At 34.6% G+C, this 22,352-nt stretch overlaps 1 protein-coding gene across 2 annotated transcripts in view; it reads right to left on the bottom strand.

Moving 5' to 3' along the window:
- Nucleotides 1-22,352, bottom strand: part of CCNI (cyclin I) — a 43,183-nt gene that overhangs the window by 9,426 nt on the left and 11,405 nt on the right. The window contains exons 1-2 of one of the 2 annotated variants that reach the window (XM_074273962.1): nt 13,809-13,961; nt 13,212-13,368 (exon numbers count right to left, since the gene is read on the bottom strand). In XM_074273962.1, coding sequence (XP_074130063.1) covers nt 13,212-13,325 — 114 coding nt within the window. In that variant the 5' untranslated portion in view covers nt 13,326-13,368; nt 13,809-13,961. Of the gene's footprint in view, nt 1-13,211; nt 13,369-13,808; nt 13,962-22,352 lie in introns of those variants that run through there. The other variant, XM_074273961.1, reaches the window with a different exon arrangement.

Raw genomic sequence — 22,352 nt, 5'->3', positions numbered from 1 at the left:
GTGCAGTCTAGTAACTACTAATTTCTACTAGCTGAGAAAATTTTCTTAAGAACTTCCTCCCTCTCCTGTTATAGTTACTGTTAAGTGACTTAAAAGTTGGACCTTGGCTCCATTTTACATCCCCATGCCTTGGTATTTAATAAGCACTCATTTAAAAAAAAATTAAATTAGACATAGAACAAAACCTCTCTATAAATACCAAAGAGTAAGAAAAAAAGTATATATAACAGAGGTCAAATATTCCAGTAGTCTAAAGAGATTCAAGAAAGAATCCCTTCTGCTACGGAGGAGGGAAGGGAATCAGAGAAAGCTGGACCATGAAAGAAAAGCTGGTGAATAGATGGTAATGGGGAGCAAAATAGGAAAGACTAGAGGGGACAAATGAAAAAAGCAACAGTGAATAGCACAGTTTTGCTGGATTGTACTAATAGGGAAGGCAAATGAAAGCCACAAGATAAAAATGGAAAATTATATTGTCAGGACTGGAGTCAAACTGTGAAAGGTTATACTAAAAAGTCTATTTTAGTCATTAAGCTAAAGTTTAATATTAATAATAAATGACATTATTTAAATATCATACCCAGTTTACATTTACATAGACAAAGTCATTCTGAGCCATAGAGGTAAATACTTTTAAGACCAAAAAAAAAAAAAAAAAAAAAAAAGAGTGAGAGAAAAAGGAGTATTATTCCATTCCTATTTTATCAGGAAAAATTAATCTGTCCTTTTTCACCAGGATTAAGATGAAATTGAAACTCAAGAAATGTTAGTCATAGAGTACCAAGCTTCTTTAAATAAGTCCTAATCACTAGTTCAAGATAATCATCTAAGGATGGTTAAAAATCTGAGGAATTTTGGAAGAACAAAGCGAGCTGCCAGAAGACATCCATACTTTGATCGATCAATCGATAAATGCTATCCCCATTGTGCTAAGCACAGGAGATATATTTAAAAAAAAAAAAAGGCAAAAGACAGTCCCTTCCAGGAGTTTACAATCTAGTGGGGGAAGGCAAGATACAAAAAATAAAATAATACAAAAATACAATAGGAAATAATTAATAGAGGAGGGCATTAAAATTAAGAGTTTGTTAAAATAAAACGCCCAGAGCCTAGGGATGGAGTATCATGTTCACGAAACAGCTATGAGGATGTCAAAGAGGAGGTATAATTAGACTGAAAAGAAGGGAGTTACATTATGAAAGTCTTTGAATACCAAACATAACATTTTGTATTTGATCCTCTAGGCAATGGAGAGCCACCGGAGTTTATTGAGGAGGGTGACATGAACAGACATATGCTTTAGAAAACTTATTTTAATTTGCTTCAAAAGTCTGAAAGTATATAGAAATGGATAAATATCATTTTTCAAAAGAATTTGGAAAATTTGGCTTTCAAAACTCAGAAGTAGTGAATTCAACGTATTTACCAGAACTTATTAATGTTAAGAAGAATTTATTCAGAAAAGTAAGCCGCAAAAAAATGTAAAATATGTTATGAAAGGAACAGGAAAGAGAATTTAACCCAAATAAGAAAAAGGTACTGAAGATATAAAAATCTTGATGAATTTACAAATTCTACCAAACAGTTAAAGGAAAAAGTGACTTCAATATTACATAAATTTTAAGTCTAGAATGCATCTTACCCCCCCTTCTTTGAAACAAAAACAGTCCTGAAATCCAAATCAGAGAAACGATAAACTAAAGCAAGTAACAGATAAGTATTTCTAATGGATGTCATTTTAAAAATATTCATTAAAATATATCAGCAAAGGGTATATAGCAATATGTTTAAAAAATTATACAAGAGGGTCAGGGTGGATTTGTACTTGGAAAGTAAAGTTGGTGCAACCTCAGGAAACCATAATAATAGCAGAAAAAAATAAATCCCATGATCACATAATATCAACAGAAAAGGTTTGATAAAATACATCATCCATTTATGTTAAGAAAGAGAATAATTGGGCCTTTATTATTAATATCACAAATAGTATCTATCAAAAACCAAGGACTTGTATATTACTTATAATAAGTGCTCAAGGCCCTTCTCATAAAATGAGGGAAAAACTCTGACGTCCATTGTCCCCATTATTATTTGATAAAGTTCTAGAACCAATAACTATGGCAATAAAACAAGAAAAATAAGCTGTGGCAATATGAGGAAAGAAAAAGCAATTTTTTGGTAGATAATGATGGCTTATATCAAAACTTTATAGATGTAGCTAAAATTAACAACAAAATGTATACTATCTGGCAGTTCATCAATCAAGACACATAGAGAAATTATGCAAATATAACCACAAAACAATATTTATAGAAATAGAGGAAGACAAATAATGCTAGAGATAACTACTTACAGTTGGGTTATAAAAATGACAATCTACATAAATTCATAGATTGACTAATACACAATATTACTAAGGATAGAGGTAAAAGCGAAAATGTAAAAATTTTATCATACAAAACTGAAAAACAATTCAGTAAGGAAAAAATCAAACGGAAAACTTTTTTTTTGGCATGAAAATTGTATGATAAAGGTTTTATATCCAAAGTGTTGAAGGAACGGATATAAAAAGCAATTCATAAAACCAGATAAATTAAAGGATACAGATGGAAGTTACACAAAGAAATGAAAACTATTGAGTAATGTAAAAAAATGTTCCAAATCACTAAAAACAAGACACAAACCAATAAGATTGGCAAACATAACCACAGCCCAATGAAGGGCTGTAGGAGGAGGGAATACCCATACACTACTGATGAAGCTGTATAATAGTTTATCCATTCTGGAAAGCAATTTGGAACTACACCAAAAAGTCACTAAACTGTACCTATCATTTAGACCATCAAAGTCACTCCTACATATACCCTCTCTGTTTAAGAACAGGAGGAGACAAATCACTTGCAGAAAAATACCCATGTATACTTTCGTTGGACCAAAGAACTTGAAATGAGTGCCAATCAATTCGAAGAATGGCTGAAGCTGGCTGCAAGCTACATAACAGAAACTCATGGTAAAGAATAAATCATAGATTACAAAAATAGCCATCATTTGTATACTGCTTATTAAAGTATTAACTTGCATAACAATTTACATATTTAGCCTATTTGATCTTCATAATAATACTATAAGGTTGGTACTATTATTATCTCAATTTTACAGAAGAGGGAAACTGAGGCTAGGTACAATTAAGTAACTTGTCCATATACTTAGCTGATGAGTAAGTTTTCCTCCTTCACTATTCAAATGTAGGATAAAAGCTTTGTTTTTCTTTTTGTCATTTGGGATAGGAGTGGGAGAAGAAATAGTTTCCTCCCAAAAAAACATTCTACAAAAACAAAAAACCCCACAAATTAGGACATAATAGTAGTGTAATTTTATTGTGGCCTAAGAAATAATTACTGTGATAGTCAACGAAACCTGGGAAGATTAAAATGAAGTGATGAAGAATTAAGTGAACAGAACTTAGAGAATTTATACATGTTTACAATAATAAAATAGAAAATTAAAAAAAAACTTTGAAAAACTGAAGAATTCTGATCAATGACCAGTTAAGAATCCAGACCACTAGAAATGAAACAAACTCTCTCCCCAACCCCAAGGAGATAACCAACATGTACAAAAGGAGATGTATATTTTCAGGTAAGGACATGCTGATTTGTACTGTTTGTACTCGTTTGTTACAAGGGTAACAAATGTTTTAGGGGTGGGGGAAGGAAATTTTGGTGTCAGAATGAGAAAAATGTCAATGAAACATTTTTAACTCAGAACTCAGAAGAAGAGAGAGGAGCAAGGCCATGTTAGTCCTACTGTGCTAGCATACATCCAATTTCTAGGTTATATAGTGGGGAAAGAGGGAAGGAATTGGGCTAAACAAGTTTTTTTTTTAATTACATATGAAACTTAGAGGGATTTCGACTAATAAAAAAGGGAAAAAAAGGTTGGATTTAGGAGAAACGGAATAGATTTTAAGGAGGAAAAATATCTCTAGGCCAAGATACTGGTCAGATTCTAATTCCACGATAAAATAGAAAGATTAAGTATATAAAAGGATTAAGAAAGATAAAGGAAGATTAGGGAACAGAATGAGAAGACTCAAAATGGGCAAGAAGATAACTAGTTAGACAGAGGTAAAAGGTAATGAGAATTAAAGGGCAAAAATAAATTGAGATTGGTGGGTGGGGAAATTTGTTGCAACAGATAAAAAGTCAGTCCCACTCTGACAGAAAAGGGAGTATAGCTATAGCTATGGAGTTGATGAGACTAAGAAAAGGAAACTCACTGAAATTATAATTATTAGGAGGTGACTTAAGTTGTAATAGGTTCTTAGGGTCCATGTGTTCTGGTTATTCTTCCATTCCAAAATGAAAGCTATTATTCTACTGAAAAAAGAAAAGGAAAGCTCTTACAATAAAACAATAACAAGAGTAAGATTTCAACGGGACAAAAATGAATCTGAGTAGGACAGATAGGACTTGACAGCTATTAGAATGTTGGAAGTGGAAGAGTACCACAGAAAGGTAAAGCAAATGAAGGAGACAATTTTTTCATGAGAAACTGAAAACCAGGATTTCAGGCCCTTCGTGAAAAAGTAGGAACTGGATGCTCTAAAGAAGCTGCTTACTCACATCAAATGACTTCAATTTTCTCAATAAAAGCTGAGAGACAGGAGGGGAAGGAGGCATGAGAGATTTGAAGAGAAAGTCTGAAATAGCTCAGTTAGGAGTAAGATAGGAAGTCAAATAGGAACAAAAACAAATGGTTTGCCAGGCTATCAGGGAACTTTAACTAATTAGCATGACTGTGAGACTTCCTCTAACTCCACTTGGGGTGGCTCATGATCAGAAGCAGAGGAGGTAAACGACAGAAAAAATCCAAGGCTGAGGCTCAGCAAAAGAATGGCAATAGAACAAGAAGCAAAGGAATTTGAGATGAGAGGTGAAACATTTAACTACTAGCCTGAGATCAGAGAGGGACAAAAGGGAAGTCAGAGCAAGGGTAATAGCCTGAGAAAGTACTCAGAGGAGGAACTGCAAGTCTGGATAAAGGTGATAAATAGTTATAGAGATTGTGAGGGATGAGAAACAGGGAAAAGAGGAATAATAAAAGGTTATAATTGGATAGAATGCCAGATTTTATGTTAAGTAAATTTGGGTTAATGGCACAATCTAATATGGCTGAGATGAAGTGAGGGAGTCCAAGGAAGATGATCAATTTGAAGATTAAGAAGTTGGGGGGAGACACCTTAGCAGAAGTTGAACAGCAACAGGGCGAGAGGAGGGGGCTGCTAGTGGGTCTTTGCTCCAGAGTAATGAGGCACATTTGTCAATGTGCTCACAATATCATAATCTGTTTTCTTCTTGTAGATGCATTTGAGGTTTAAGATAGAAACTTTTAAATTAAGAAAGATAACCTTCACATGTATGTACCAAAATGTTTGTGGCAGCTCTTTTCGTAGTGGCTAGAAACTGGAAGATGAATGGATGTCCATCAATTGGAGAATGGTTGGGTAAACTATGGTATATGAAGGTTATGGAATATTATTGCTCTGTAAGAAATGACCAGCAGGAGGAATACAGAGAGGCTTGGAGAGACTTACATCAACTGATGCTGAGTGAAATGAATAGAACCAGAAGATCGCTGTACACTTCAATGCTGTATGAAGATGTATTCTGATGGAAGTGGATATCTTCAACATAAAGAAGATCCAACTCACTTCCAGTTGATCAATGATGGACAGAAATAACTACACCCAGACAAGGAACACTGGGAAGTGAATGTAAATTGTTAGCACTACTGTCTATCTACCCAGGTTACTTATACCTTTGGAATTAAGTATTAACTTAATGTGTAACAAGAAAATGGTATTTACACACATATATTGTATCTAGGTTATATTGTAACATATGTAAAATGTATGGGATTGCCTGTCATCTAGGGGAGGGAGTAGAGGGAGGGAGGGGATAATTTGGAAAAATGAATACAAGGGATAATGTTATAAAAAAAATTTACTCATGCATATATACTGTCAAAAAAAACCTTATAAATAAAATAAAATTAAAAAAAAAAAAGAAAGAAAGAAAGAAAGATAACTTTAAGCATAAGCATTACCAAAGATTCTGAAGAACTGGGGAAAAAAGTGAAAACCACATCAGTAGAGGTTATGTTATCATCACTACTGAAAGACTGCCTAAGTATAACCCCAGGCTATGACTGATACTAGAGGTTGTATCCATAAAGGAGGGAAAATAGCAGTAACCACATAAGTTCACAGGAAACAAAATTCAACAAAGAAGTTAATAAAATCCGAAGCCTTAGTGTTTATACAGAAATATGCAAAGTTTTTTTTTTTTTATCCCCTCCTTCCTCCTACCCTCTCCCCCAGATGGCAGGTTGACCAATACATGTTAAATATGTTAAAGTATAAATTAAATACAACATATGTGTGTGTGTGTGTGTGTGTGTGTGAGATATATATATATATCCAAACAGTTATTTTGTTGTACAAAAAGAATCAGACTTTGAAATAGCATATAATTGGCCGGTGAAGGAAGTCAGAAATGCAGGCAGACAAAATTAGAGGGACTGGGAATTCTATGTAGTGGTTCATAGTCATCTCCCAGAGTTCTTTCGCTGGCTGTATCTGGTTCAGTTCATTACTGCTCTATTGGAACTGATTTGGTTCATCTCATTGTCGAAGATTGTGAAGAACGTCCATCAGAATTGATCATCATGTAGTATTGTTTAAGTATACAATGATTTCCTGGTCCTGCTCAAGAAATATGCAAAGTTTAAGCAACAAAAAAGAACTAAAGTTCCTAAAGTAAAACAGATTTGACCCTTAAAGGTCAACTGAATCTAAGACTTCATGGGACAAAAATCTATGGCTGATCCATGGCTCTAGATGGATTTATTAAAAAGAAAATAAGCCAAAACACATATATACACACATTGTGAAATGTAGACGTAATAAAATGCTGTGTGGAAAGAAATGACTAATGTGTTGCTGTTTTTTTGTAAACCTAAAAGTGCTTCATTTCAAACCACCTCTATCCCTTGGAAAGACTTTTGAACTGATGCAGAGTGGAATGACTACAACACAAAGAACCATTTATACATAACTTCCATAGGAGAAAGAAATCTCAAACCACTCCAGTAACTTTGCCAAGAAAAAAAAAAAAACCTCAAATAGGTCCCCAAAGAGTCAGACACAACTGAACTAAGTATTAACAACAATTCTATAATGGGAAAAACTGAAAAAAATCAAGATTTCTGATCAAATAAATGACCAATCATGACTCCTGAAAACTGCAAATGAAACCACCAGCACCCTCCTCAGCCAAAACAGAAAGGATAAAATATGTACAAGAATGAAATTTTGAAGACAAAGGGAAAAATTAAGAAAAACTACATTTGTGGATGCAGAGTGAACTCACTAATCAACTAAGATTTTTAAAATTATGTTCAGAAGTCAGGTCAAGTAGTAAAAGATGAATATAGAATATAGCATGGTTCTGTGAAAAACAGGAATATGAAAGCTCAGAATGAGCTAAAATCAGCTTGGGAAACTAAAGCAACAACAAAAAAGAGGGTTTAGTTTTTCTTTTCTTTCTTTTTTTTGCTGAGGCAATTAGGGTTAAGCGACTTGTCCAGGATCACACAACTAAGGAAGTGTTAAGTGTCTGAGACCACATTTGAACTCAGGTCCTTCTGACTTCAGGGCTGGTGCTCTATCTACTGTACCACCTAGCTGCCCCTTATTTTCTTTTTTTAAAAGGTCTGTTGGGAGAAAAACAATAAAAGAAAAGACAGGATCTTCCCTCCATGGGGTGAGAGGCAGAAGTAATTGATATTTATTTTGGTTTTGTAAAATGCATAACTAAGGAGATGGAGAGGGGTTTTTTTGGTTTTCATTTTGTTGAATTCAAATCACTGAATTACATGTTCTGGTTTTGAAAACTGGTATATGTGCTTCTCCCCTTCCCCCCCCACTAAGTTATTGTCTATGATAAGAAAATACCATGAAAATAGAAAAAGTTAATTCAAAATGGAGAAGTACAAATGTCATGAATTCCAAAACAGGGAAACAAGCAATATCTGCACATAAAGAGACCAGTAAGCCTGGTATCACTTCTTCGGAACATCCCAGAATGAAGTCATTTCAGAACTGATTAGTGACTATCTACCAAGTGAAAAGTGATTCCAACACAAAGTCAGCCTGGGGCCTCATCAAGAACAGGTCCCACCAGACTAATTCTGTCTCCTTTTCGACATGTTTACTGCCTGGGTATACAGTTGACTTAGGTTTTGGAAAAGCTTTGGACAAGATATTTCATATTCTTCTTTGGAAAACAAAAGGATATGGATGAAACAATAAGATAATTAGACTGATTCACAATAGGTTACATGGCCACACTCAAAAATTAATTGTTTATAGTTCATATTTGTTGTTTATAGTTTATAGTTCAATGACAATCTATGTGACAGGCCATTTCTTGAGGAATATTGACAGGATCTGTGCAATTTAACTTTTGTGTCAATGACTTGGACAAAAAAACAAAATTAAATCTGTAGATGGCACAAACCTGGGAACTCAATTGCTGCCAGACTAACCACTGAATTGTGATAGGCTAGACATTAGACACACTCCAATAAGATAAAATTCAATAGGACTAAATATGAAGTCCCATACGTGAGACTCATGCATGCTGGATTTCTTCAAAAGCTCATCTTCTGCAGATCTCATCCCCAACTGCTAGTAATAGCTCTGCTTTCAGATATTTTCCACAATCTTATTACACAGGCTGCTAGGCAGTACAGTGGCTAAGGGACATGCCTAAAAGATCCTAAGTTCAAATTTAGTCTCAGACACTTAACAGCCTGTGTGATCCTGGACAAATTACCTAACCTCTCAGCCTGTTTCCTTGTGCTTTGAGAAAAACAACAGCATATGTCCCATCTCCTGCCATGAATGTTGTGAAGATCAAATGAGGTGGCATATGTGAAAAATTTTTGTAAACTTCATTATGATTATCTTGTATATAACTAGTTGCTTACATGTCTCTCCCCTTAGAATGTAAACTCCAGGAAAACAGGAATTAGTTTTGTTTGTTTGTACATACCTCAAGAGCTTAGCACAGGACCTCGAATAGAATAAACACTAAATAAACACTTTCTAAGTTAAGTACCAGCTTGTTCCTACTAGGAGAACCCAAGAGAGGTATACATTCATTGTGGGGCATGGCCACTACATTTATGCCTAAATATCAAAAGCATACTTGTAATATAGTTCAATTTCTGTAAATACTGCCTTCTGAAAACACTGAAGCAAAATCTAGGTAGTTTGTAAAGCCAAACTGGGATCAAAAAACCTGTAACAAATGAAAAATTAAATGAATTTTTTTGTTTTTCAAACCAAACAGGACCTATTCTAACTTTGCAAATGAAAATAATTTGCTTCTAATCAGACCTCAAGACACAGGATGATACCTGTACTATTACTTTCATTTGGTTTCAGTTGGCAAAACAAATGGAATGGAACAACCACATTCTAGACTGTTTAAAATGTTTAAAATGAGGCACAATAACCATTGTTTTGCTCTCAAATTTCACTCAAAACAATTTGTTTCAAACAGGAGGACTTTACAATATTTAAAAACTTATTTTAATAAGCTCAGCACTATATTCATAATCCTCAGTAAGAATGGCCAAAAACATCTATTGGAAAAAGAAATTTTTCTGTTCAGGCTCTGTGCTCTAGTGTGCTACAGCAAGATGCTGACAAGTCTTAGTAGATGTTCCATCTGAAAAAATTCAGGACCTCCACTTCTTAACATGTCCAGCATCCCCTCCCACCCACAAGCTGGCTAATTTAAAAAAGATTTTCACATATATTTACATGTCCAGAAATGAAGAGAAAAGTAAAAGATATCAATGAGATAGGGTACCCTACAGAGAAAACAGGCTACTTGGGAACACTGGATCCAGTAAGAGCTAATGTGAGACCACAGGTCCCTACAACTCAGAGATTCTGTGAAGTCACACTGAAAACATGCTTAACCTAGCCGACAATACAGAATGAATCCAAAAACATCCAGGAAGCCCCAAGTGCTAAGTGCTGGGGCCATTGCTTAGTAAAAAAGCTAAGTGTAAGACTAGTCAGGATCTTCAAGGAGCTGACATTTTAAATGGGGAAACAAGGATGGTGGGTGAGACATTCACTCCCAGAGCAGCAGATCCCACTTAGGAAACAGAATTTGGCCAGAAAAGAGGAAAAAATGAAGGGGGGGGGGGAGCCTGGCCAGGAATTTTCTAAAACTATACCCCAAAAGAGGCAATCACTACTGAAGAGACAAAGTCCTGAGGCAGAAGTTCCTCTAGTAGCTGGTGTGAATGTGTACGCAGACATGAGAACCAGAATGTCTGAAATGTCTTGATTAAAAAGCATGAATTGGCTAGAGCAGAGTAAATGAAAAGGAAAGGAACAATGCTACAACTTAACTACTTATCTTAAAATTCACTCTGCTTACTTGGGGCTTGTATGTTATATATGAAGCTAAAACCCCACAAATCATATGTTTTTGGGTCTTTGGACTAGCCAACTATATTTCACACAATATATTAGAGTCTCAGCTAGGTGGTACAATGGATAGAGCACCAGATCTGGAGTCAAGAGTGCCTAAATTCAAATCCACTATTAGACACTAAGTTCAAATCCAGTATCAGACACTTACCTTTACACTTACCATGGATTGCCTCCAAAAAGAAAAAAAAAAAAATCTCATTTACTATTCTGATAAATTTACCAAAAAAGTATTAAATACAGATTAAAGGGAGAAAGGAGTGTTTAAACTAATTAGATTGATGGAGTAGATAAAAGGAGTCTTCCAATAAACAGTTCCTTGGCCTTAAAGCTTACTTAACACTGTGCCTATATTTTATTTATGAAATTAAAAAATAACAATTCATTTTTGACATATTTCACTGCTACCACACTTAAGGAAATGCTATTGTACTAATTCTGATATGTGGGCTTTTTGTTTTCTGTTTTAAGTCTGTGAGGCCTTTTGACAGGATGAAGTAGACTATGAAAAAATTTAAAACAATCAGTATAGAATTAACTGCAAAGATCTAGTATTTAGTAAATGGGATGAAATCTCTATACACAAATCTTCAGGGACAAATGTACAGTTGTAAATGAATCACAACTGTAATTAAGCACTTATACTAACAAAAGCTAAAAGTGGAGCAGCTTTTTAAAGAAACAGACGAATTAACTATCTTTGAAACCTTTTTGGGAAAAGTAATCACTAAAGCAGAGATCCATCCCAACTCCTTGTTACAGTTAGATTTAAATCTAAGACATCACTTTTAAGTATAACGCTAATGAACAGATTCTACTTTTCTTTACAAAGGTGAAGGCTTTCATGGGGACACAAAAGCTGGTCAGCCTGGAATCCTATTTCCCACATCCCAAAGAACCATAGTTTCCAAGTCTTGTTGCTTCTACCTTCACAGCATCTCTCCCTTCTATGCCCATCTCTCTCTTCATCCATCATGAGACCCAGATTCAAGCCTTTTGGCTAGATTACTGAAATAGCATTCTAGTTCCTGTTGTTCAAATTTCTCTTCTCTAATCCAACCTTCACACAATTCCCAAAATATCACTGTAAGCCCTCTGACAATTCATTCTTCAATATAAAATATACTCCAAGGGCTCCCTATTTCTTATAAGATCAAATACAATCAGATAGTCTGTCAACAAGTATTTATTAAGCAGTCACTATGTGCCAAGCACAGTGCTAAACACTACAGATACAAAGAAAGACAAAAAACATCACTTCTGCCCTTCAAGAGTTCACAGTGTGGTAAGGAAAATTAGATGTAACTATATACCTACAAGATATATGTAAAGTAAATGGAAGGTAATCTTAAGAGGAAAGACACTAACATGTTGAGCAAGGAGAATAGGCACATGGACAGAAAGCAGGAGAGGCTGTTTGCAGAAGGTGTTATTTGAGTTGGGCTTTGAAGAAGCACAGAAAGTCAAAGTGGCAGAGAAAAGGAGAAAAGCATTCCAGGCATAGGGCACAATTAATGAAATGCACCTACTTCACAGGGTTCTTTGTATAGATCAAATGAAAAAAAATTATGTAAAATGCTTTGCTAGTATTTAAAGAACTATATAAGAGCCAGACATTATTCCTGAAAGGATATCTTATGTGTATTACTTACATAAGGACACTTACATTCTCAATATGTACTATAATTTACTTGTTTTTTAAACATGCTACAAAACTGTAACTTTCAAATTATTACAAATCTGAAGCTATATTTTCATTTTTTATGACATTGTTAAGTTTTTAATGAATTATTTGAAATAAAGGCCTTGATCAGAACACACTCCCCAGTTATTAGCATTGTTACTATGGGAAAACAAGATTCATCAGCTAGTTTGTAGGAATCTGTATCAAAAGTAGGTATTGTTTATAGTCAAAAAAATTCCAAACTAATAGCCAAGAAACCTGGATTCTGGTTTTAGTCCTATTAGTCACATGTTATGAGTGATCATCAGTAAATCATTTAACTATTTAAATTTGTTTACTCATTCTTAAAATAGGGATATCACCTACTCTGCTGACTACAGAAAGAGAAAGATGTTGTTTTTCCATGGCAAACAGAAATAAAAACAGAAACAATAAGCTCTCTTAATGAGACTTCTTTCCTCTGCTGAACAAAATAAACATTCTAGCCATCTTTAACTGCTGACCTGGATAACATGCATGTTCACACCTATAAATCTGTGTTGAAGAATGAACATCTGCAGGTAATTAATTTTTGCTGTACATAATAACTAGTCTCAGAGTGTGTCTTTCTGTTAAGATTTACTATTACATTAGAGGAGCAACTTAGAAGATAATAAGACCTATGCTCCAAAGGTTATATAGCCATAGAAAGCTTAACCAGCAGAAAACCAATTCTATTTTAGTTATAGGAAAAAAATTCTTAAGTCTTAGCTTGAAACATATCTCTTAAAAATATGAAAATATTTTTGAAATAAGCTACTTCGTATAATGCTATGAGAATCATTCTCATTTATGTGATTCTCTCCACCCACATGAAATTCTTATATGTACTATATCATCAAAATATGGGACAGATAATATATTATCTTTCTTTTAAGTATCTCCAGTAAAGAAAATAAAAATGTTTACCTGATTGGTAGATATTTTGAGCACATTAACTTTCCACATCTGAGCTTCCCTAGAGATTGCCATCTCCAGAAGGAAAGATAATCTCTGATTTTCCAAGGGGCCTGGAAACTTCATGTTAACCTCTGGATCTGCCTACCACCCAACTTTACACAGCTACCTGTAAAATAAAAACAGAACAATGATATACTTCTAATTGCAGAATATATGTAATTATATGTGTACAACTTCTGGTACCTGAAAGGTAATATACAATACAAATCAGTTAAGAATAGAAGAATTAAAATGTAGAAAATAATCCTTTTTTTCCTTCAAATTTAATATTTGAAATCTTTTAAAAATATATCATTTTAAATTCATTAGCTTGGCATTTAACCACACATCCCTTGCTCCCTTCCCACATAGAAGACTACAAATTATCTTTCTAACTCTACTGTACATTTTATCAACAAAAAGACTGACAATTATTCAAAACACACACACACACACACACACACACACACACACACACACACACACACACACACACACACATGCCAGAGTGAGTCAAAGGCAAAACTTAAAAACAATTGGATGTCACATGAGGAAACAAGGCCACACCAGTGCCTAAACAGCTCCCATCAGAACCAGCATCCAGGAAGTCACCCCCAAGCCACATGAAGAGAAAGGTTCAGGAACCTGAGAAGTAAAGTATTTAGGAGTTTTGCAGAAAAGCATAACATTAGCACCATCAACAAAATCTAGGTATGCTGTATCAGGGTCTCAGCAAGAGACAGCCAAGTTTCTAAGACAGAGCCAGATTCCAAGTTCAAAATTGTGCAAGAAGGAAAACAGGAAATGCCAAAGCAAAAAGCTAAGTCAAGCCATTAGGAAACAGTCAAAACTCATGAAATTCCTGTACAAACGGGGACCTAGTCTTAAAGCACCACATAACAAGAGAAGCAAGGACTTCCTCATACTATTCCAAAGAACAAAATTTGCCCATGCACAAAGCCCCAACTCAGGAACTAGATTTGGAGATGAGTTAACAAAAGAAAACATCCAAAGCAATGAAGAAATAATATATTTAAGAGAAATCCAGAAAAATAAAGTAATTCCAAAATAAATGAATCACATGCCAACAGAACTGATGAAGAGAATGTTTAAGTAATATAAAGAGCAAATGAACAAGAACTAGATTACTTAAGTAATTGAATATCAAACAAACAAACAAAAAAGCAAACCATGGGAGCAGGAGGGGGGAGAAACCAGGCTTAAATGAACTTGCAAGTGAATTGTATCAAGGAAATTAATTCCAATAGCATATAAACTGCTTACAAAAGCAAGGGAGGTTGGGGGAAGGATTCTTCAAAATTCTTTCTATACTGATTATGATGTTTATACCTAACCCAGGGAGAGAAAATTATAGACCAGTGCCCTTAGAAAATAGTAATGCAAAAATCCAAGCAAAAAACCACAATAACTTTTTTTTTTTAATTACACATTACAACCAGATTAGATTTAAAACTGAATGCAAGTCTGCCTAGTTCTTCCTGTATGGAAGAAATAAAGGTATAGGAATACAAGTCTGCAAGTCTGCTTAGCCTTGAGACAACAACACTATACCAGAAAGAAAGTGGAGATAGGACCAGTTCTGGCACCCATTAATTCCTTCCATACCAAGTCATGTCAGGCAGAGGAAGACTGGTGAAAAGTGATTTACCCAATGTAAAAGAAAGCCAAGACAATTATGAGCTCTGAAGAAAACACTATTTAAAAAATAAAAAATAAAAATAAAGTGAGAAAGTGAGAAAGTGAGCAACCAGGAAATAGAAGGGGAAAAAAGACTATATCCAACCAACCAAAAAAATTAAGGAGGAAAAGTTAAAAATCTAAAGCTCAAGATGATAAATCAAAAGAGAAGACATAAAATAGAAGGGAAGCTGGTCTTCAGGACATATAAGCAACTGAAAACATATCTAAATAATCTAAATAAAGATAAAGGAAAATTAATCAAGATCCTATGAGAGAGAGAGAGAAATCTCAGGATTCTCAGGAGCAGAACCATAGCAGGATAGTCTTGAATACTTCAAAATAAAAGTTAGAATTTTGAAAGCAAAATTTATAGCTTGCATATTAAAAATTATTAGTGTGTGGTACGGAAATGGTGAGGGAACACCATTTAATAAAAAAAAGCTGGAGAGAGCTCTAGAGAAAAGCAAAGTTTATTGTACATTCTCGCGAGAAGGGCGTCCCACTCTTCGAGTAGACTATCGAAGAGAGGAAGCGCCTCCTGTGGGCAGGACAGCACCTTTAATCCCTAACGCAAAACGCCCCCTCCCACCACTGACCCTCATCCTCATTGGCTGAGAGTCTTACATTCTAAACGCGAGATCTACCCATGAAATTGAACTTGACCAATAAGTACATAGTTGCCCATATTTGGATGAAATAGGGAGATGTCATAGGAGGGGAAGGCAATGCCCTTCAGAGTCCTTCAGGCCTACTCGAACTCTGAAGTAGATGAAGCCTTACTCGATTTTCACAACTGTCTTGAAAGATCTCACCTCATCTCATTCATTAGCAAAGAAAAAAATAACAAAATTTACCTGGAAGACAAAAGATCAAGATTGTTAAAAGAACCAATGAAAATAAATGTGAAGAAAAGCAGTCTACCAGTACCAGGATTTCAACTGTATTACAAAGTAGACAATACCCATTCAGTGATTATAAGGCTTGGATAAAAAATGAAGCAAAAATGGATCTTTAAAAAAAAAAAAAAAATCAATCAATCATTTAGGGAATGGAAGATCCTCAGGGTTTCTGGTCAAAACAGAAACAATTACTATTTGCGGTTATTGGTTCTCAGAAGAGATTCAATGATGCCTTGACTTTGTGCAAAATCATTGGGTGTTGCCTCAGACAAACTGAAACCTGGGAAAGATATTGGCTTAAAAAGACCAAATCCCTCTTGTATCTCTGGCCATCTGCAGACTTCCTGATCTATAGTCTCCCATTGGACCCAAAGATGTCCACTTAAATCCAATTCATTTGCAGATCAAGAAATTGTCTTCATGGTGCAATGGTCCTTTTTGAGAAAAAAGGACAAACAATAGCAACAATGATCAAGTATGAAAGATTTAAGAGACTCAGATCAATGTAACAGCCTACAATTCCAAAGGATCCATGATGAAAAATATTATCCAACTTCAGAGAGAGAACAGTTGAACTTAGTGCAAATGTTTCTTGCTTTTTAATTTGGTGGGGGGTTTTTTGGATGGGGGTTGTAACAGTTAATATGGAAATGTTCTGCATTACTTAAGAATATAATTGATATCATGTTGCTTGCCTTCTCAATGCATAGGGGAGAGCTGAGAAGAGAGAGAATCACTTTTTTTTATGCCAAATGAGGAATGCCAAAATAATTTTTTTTAAAGAAATAAGGAGGAGAGAAAAACTTGAGTCTATGGGGATAAGTTTCTGCCAAGAGAAAGAAACTGAATGGAGAGAAGTTAAGGACAATCTGGAAAATGAGAAAACAAATTGCAGAACATGAAATCTCTGTAAGTGAAACATATTGATCAAAGACAGGATGCATGCATAGAGACAAATTAGGGATCAAAATTCTCTCAAGAACACTAACTGGCAAAAAAAAAAAAAAAAAAAAAAAAAAAACCATGAATATGATACTACAACAAATAACATAAGAAAACCGCCCCAAACTTCTGAATGGTAAAAACAAAGCACTAACAGAAACAATCAGAAAAAAAACTCCAATCCTATTCTGCAAACTCCAAGGCACACAAATGGGTAAATTTAATAATTCCAGTGATAATTTTGTAAGAGACCAGAAGAAAGCCCTTCGATTAGAAAAGAAATGAAATTCAAATAAAAGAAGACTATTTTGCACTCAGCAGAAACAGAAAGGAATGGAATACTATATTCCAAAATGAAAAGCACAAGATGCAACCCCAAATGACAAATCAAACAAACTGGAGCTTACTTAGGAATGAAAAAAAGATGGATCCTCAATAAAAATGATCTGAAAAATTCCTACATACACACACTCCCACACTTCTTCCCAAAGATGCAAATCCTTTGCTCTGAAAGTCCCCCAGGCCAACAAAAACAAAAGTAAATAATTATCCAGGAAAGTACAAACAATAAAATAAATTAATCCATCATAACTACCTATCCTTATGGGTGAATCATGGACTTAGAAAAGAGATTCGGAAAAAAATAGGAGGGCAAATGGTATAAGTGAAACACATGTAAAGGAAAGCTATCCTCTCTATCTCCAGAAGAAAGTGAGACACAAGGGGTAAAAAAGAGGAGGGGACAAAAACAACAAGGTGATAACACAGAATGGGGAATTTTGATTTGATAAGAAACAAAGACTAATAAATATATAAATTCAAATATGTGTAAGACTATGAAATCAGTGAATAAAAATTTAGAAGGGAGAAAGTAAAGAGAATTGACAGAACAAGGACAATAAATTTCTTGTGGAAAAAAAGGAGAAGCAAAATTGTACTAAAGGCATTTACTTTCCTTAACAAAAAAAGGGAAAAAAGAGAAGAAATAGAAAAAGAGATAAAAGAAATAAAGAAAAAAGCAATGACAAGTTAAAACACCAAAACTAGGACAAAGGTATAGGTAGGCAAACTTAAGGACAGAATGTACCCATATAAAACCAAAATATTTTTAATTGTATTTTTCACAATAATAAAGAATTGGAAACAAAGGAGACAATCAACAATTGGGGAATGGCTGAACAAACTGTGGAATATACATGAAATGGAATTAGTGTTTGGAATTTTTAGAGAAGCATGGACAGAAGTACATGAAGATTCAAATTATAGAGTAAGCAAGGCAAGAAAAACAACGTATGCAATCGTCCACAAAATAAAAAGAAATAGCAATCATTGTAAGGTACAAAGAGTAAAAGTTTGGCTTCAAAAAATGTAGTATTATTGTATAAGAAGAAATGACAAAAAGGATAGTTTTAGAAAAACCAGAGGAAACCTAAATAAACTTTGAAAATCTTAAGAATGCTGATTGATGCAATGAGCATCCATAACTAAGTATCAATAGGAAACATTGCACCCACATTTCCTAAGAGAAAGTGATGAGAGATAGGAAAGGGGGAACCCCGTGTTGGTCGGCACAAAGATAGTCCCATTAAGGCGCAGTGTCCCCTGTAAATGAATTTACAGGCCCAAAAACCCCTAGATTGATAAAAAGGTTTATTGTAGAACTTTGGAAGTAAAGTCAAAGGTAGAAAGACGCCAGGGCCAAAGGTGGCTGCTGGACGGGCAGGAACCCTTACATGGCCTGAAGGATACCATGTTTTGGGGGGAAGGGCTCCTGCAAAGAGAGAGCTCCAGCTTGGCTCTTTTATACCTAAAAGGGGCTTGTGGGTGGTGCCAAGTTCCTGGAGGGCTTTTCAGATGAGGAAGAAACTGTTTGTGGGGGTTGGGGAAACCTGAGCAGATAGTGGGGGCTGAGAAAAACCAAGCCAGCTCAGATCCAGTGGGGGCTGGGCCCGGATATTCAAAAGGATGCTTTGTGACCAGGATTTGTGAATTTCAAAGGTCAGCCATGGGGGTAGGGAAATCAGAAAGGAAATCTTAAAGGGACCTCAACCCCCATCAAAAGGACATAATTCAAGTACTAGAAATACATTTTTACATATGGCAAAGGTAGGAATCTACTCTGCTTAACCAACTGTGTACCTGTTACAACTTGCTGCTGCTGCTGCTGGCTTGGTTGTTTTTAAAAAACATTTGGGAAATGGGAGAGGAGAATTAGGTTCATCACAACTGCTGTGTGACTTCCTTGCCCTTGCCTGACTTCACTTAGATAAAATATATCTTGATTTGGAAATCTGAAAGGATACATGGTCAGATGGAAGTGACATGATGGATAGCATGCCAATGTAGGAGTCAAGAGAACCTGTGTTCAAATCTAGCTTCAGACATTTACTAGTTTTATGACCCTGGACAAGTCTTACTTAACCCTGTTTATCTGTTTTCTCATCTGTAAAAAAAGCTAGAGAAATAGCAAACCATTGTCAGACGTGATTCATCAAAATAATAATAAAAAAGATAAATATCATAGGATATATGTAACCCAAAAAGATTTTTCCAGATGTATTAAAATTTTGTTTCTTAGTGCCACAGATTTATCAACTAAATGAGATTGAAATGTAAAATCTCCTAAGGTTCAAGATTTTCATTTTATATGGAAACCAAGGGGGTGGTATGCCACAATGCATTGTTTTACTCAGAATCAGAAAGACCTGAGTACAAGTTTTACTTCTGGACATATTCAGGTTGTGTGAATCTGGCAATTTAGTTAATCTCTCAATGCTCAAGGAAACTATAAAACCACAAATTATAGAAATGTGTACCTGCATTGGTATAAAGTTTTCTAACCAGGTATTCCCCATATCAATTAAATCACAATCCTCATCCCCCAAAAAGAAATTAACTACATGGGGGGCAGTTGGGTGGCGCAGTGGATAGAGTACCAGCCCAGAATTCAGGAGGACCTGAGTTCAAATGTGGTCTCAGACACTTAACACTTCCTAGTTTGTGTGACCCTAGGCAAGTCACTTAACCCCAGCCTCAGAAAAAAGAAAAAAAAAGAAAGAAAGAAATTAACTACATTCTTAAATTGAGCTATTTTTAAAAAAGAAATAGGTTTAACTAGTTTGAATCCAAATATTAACAATTAAACCAACCCCTCCCATTTCTTGTAGTATTCCCCAAATTGTTCTATAATGCAAGAAGTTCTAAAAAACTATATTCTAATTTTTAAAGCTGAAAACTGAATTAAGACTTTTGCAACACCTATATAATACAGACTTGTGGTCAAGGATCATCACTAGGATCAGTTTTCTCATCAGTTTTCAATATAAAGAATTTAGAATTGTAATAATGAATATGTATAAGCATGGTATTTTGTAGATTCACAAGTATAAGAAGCTAAGTGGAAAAATTTTAACAAGTTCCCTCCACATTTTTTAACTTCTTTACAAAATCTCTATCTCTTGCTCTCTAAGCCCTGATTATCTTTTTGTGTGGGCTACATCAAAGAGGAAATAATCACAATTTTTTACATACAAGGAATTTACACATATATAAAAAGTCATTCCCAAATGGACAAATAGAATTTACAAATATATAAAAGAGTAATTCCCAAAAGAATAAATGGCCACAGGATATGAACAGGCCCGAAAAGAACTATAAACTATTAATAACCATATTTTTTTAAAATATCTCTGAACCACTAATATGATAAATGCATAAATAAACACTTAGGCTTTACCTCATACCTAGCAATCTGGCAAAGACGACAAAAGATGAGAATTGTAAAGAGTTAGAAGCTGAAGAAAAAACTAACATACTAATATATTGCTGGTGGAATTCGAAACAAATTAGTCCAACAATCCTGAAAAGGTATTTGGAACTTGTCCATGTTCTTTGACCGAGACATTAAAAAAAGTTAAAGACAGAAAGAAAAGTCTCAAGTTCACCAAATTTTCATAGCAGAAATTTTTTGTAGGAGCTAAGAATTGGGAACAAAATAGAATCCAAGAACTGGGGAATAGCTAAATAAATTGTGATTCATAAGTGTAATGAAAAAATACTGTGCCACAAGAAATAATGAACAAAATCAATTCAGAGAATGATGGAAAGATTTATGTGGATTAATTCAAATGAAGTAAGCAGTCAGGAAAACAATAGATACAATGATCACAAGTATGTAAATGCAATAAAAAAAGAATGCTGTGAATTATAAAGAAAAAGGAGCATCCCCAGAGATGGGAGAATTCACCTCTCCTCACTTCTTCACAGAGATCAGGTACTACCATTTTTTTTCTCAATATCCTGATGAATTTTGCTGAATTTCTCTTTCTTTTTAAAATTATCTGTTATACAATGAGGTGATTCAGGCCAATTCCAATAGACTTGTGATGGAGAGAGTCATCTACATCCAGAAAGAGGACTTTAGGAACTGAATATAGATCATAACATAGTATTTTCACCTTTTTTGTTATTGTTTGTTTGCTTGCTTTTTTTTCCTCGTCTTTTTTTTTTATCTGATTTTTCTTGTGCAGCATGATAAATATGGAAATATGTTTAGAAGAAATGTACACGTTTAACCTATTTTGGATTACTTGCTGTCTAGAGGAGGTAGGAGTGTATGGAAAGGGGAGAAAAATTTGGCACACAAGTTTTTGCAAGGTAAATGTTGAAAACTATCTTTACATGTATTTTGAAAATAAAAAGCTATTATTAAAAAATAAAAATAATTTTTTGTTATTGTGAGAAATGAATGAAGTTTATTTTCCAGTTATGAAAATTAAATTGGAGAAATGAAACTTAAATTAGAAAACCATAAGGACATCAAAGAATAATCCAGGGTGAAGTTTATCTTTCCCCGAAAGAATGTAAACTCCTTGGGGGCAAGAACTGACTTTTGTGGTCAGAGGCAGAGCCCAGAGATTTAAAAAGAATCTTTTGTTCTTTGTCCCAAGCCCTCCTCAGTTAGCTTCCTCTTTCTAGAATGTTAAGTTCCTTGGGAGCAGGGACTGGCTATGTAATGAGGGGTGGAGATTCATGTGTCCTAACATCCAATTAATGGGGAATCAGGGAAGAGACTAGTGCTTCAGAACAGGAAATAAAATGGTGCCTTAGGAGTCCCAAAGGTGTGTCTATTAACCTAGGCACCCCTTCTTGCAAGATTGTAAAATAAATCTTTCCTGCATTCGTCTGGAGTTCTTGGTAAAGTATTTTGTTTCTTAACAGTTATAAAGGATGGTTCTCTGGGATGCAGGAAGGAGAGGGATACAGGAACAAATTTACATATTAAAAACAAAAAAAGTCAATAAAAATCTTTTAAAATATCAACTAAATATAGTTTTAAATAAGCTAAAAAAGAGAAAACGTATATATTAATTTGTAACCTGTAAGTAACAAGTAAAATTGTAACATTTTCTAAAAATCTCTAGGGTGATGACATTTTCTAATTTACAAAAGGTTTTACTTTATGGGTGCTATAACATTATTATATACTTCATAGTGACTTCATTCACTGGCATAGTGCCAGACTTCCCAGAGAAGGAATTGGAAAACACTGCCAAAATATATAACCTGC

Source organism: Sminthopsis crassicaudata, chromosome 6, assembly GCF_048593235.1.
Source record: "Sminthopsis crassicaudata isolate SCR6 chromosome 6, ASM4859323v1, whole genome shotgun sequence".
NCBI classification, from domain to species: Eukaryota; Metazoa; Chordata; class Mammalia; order Dasyuromorphia; family Dasyuridae; genus Sminthopsis; species Sminthopsis crassicaudata.
This window is presented reverse-complemented; position numbering and strand designations above follow the sequence as displayed.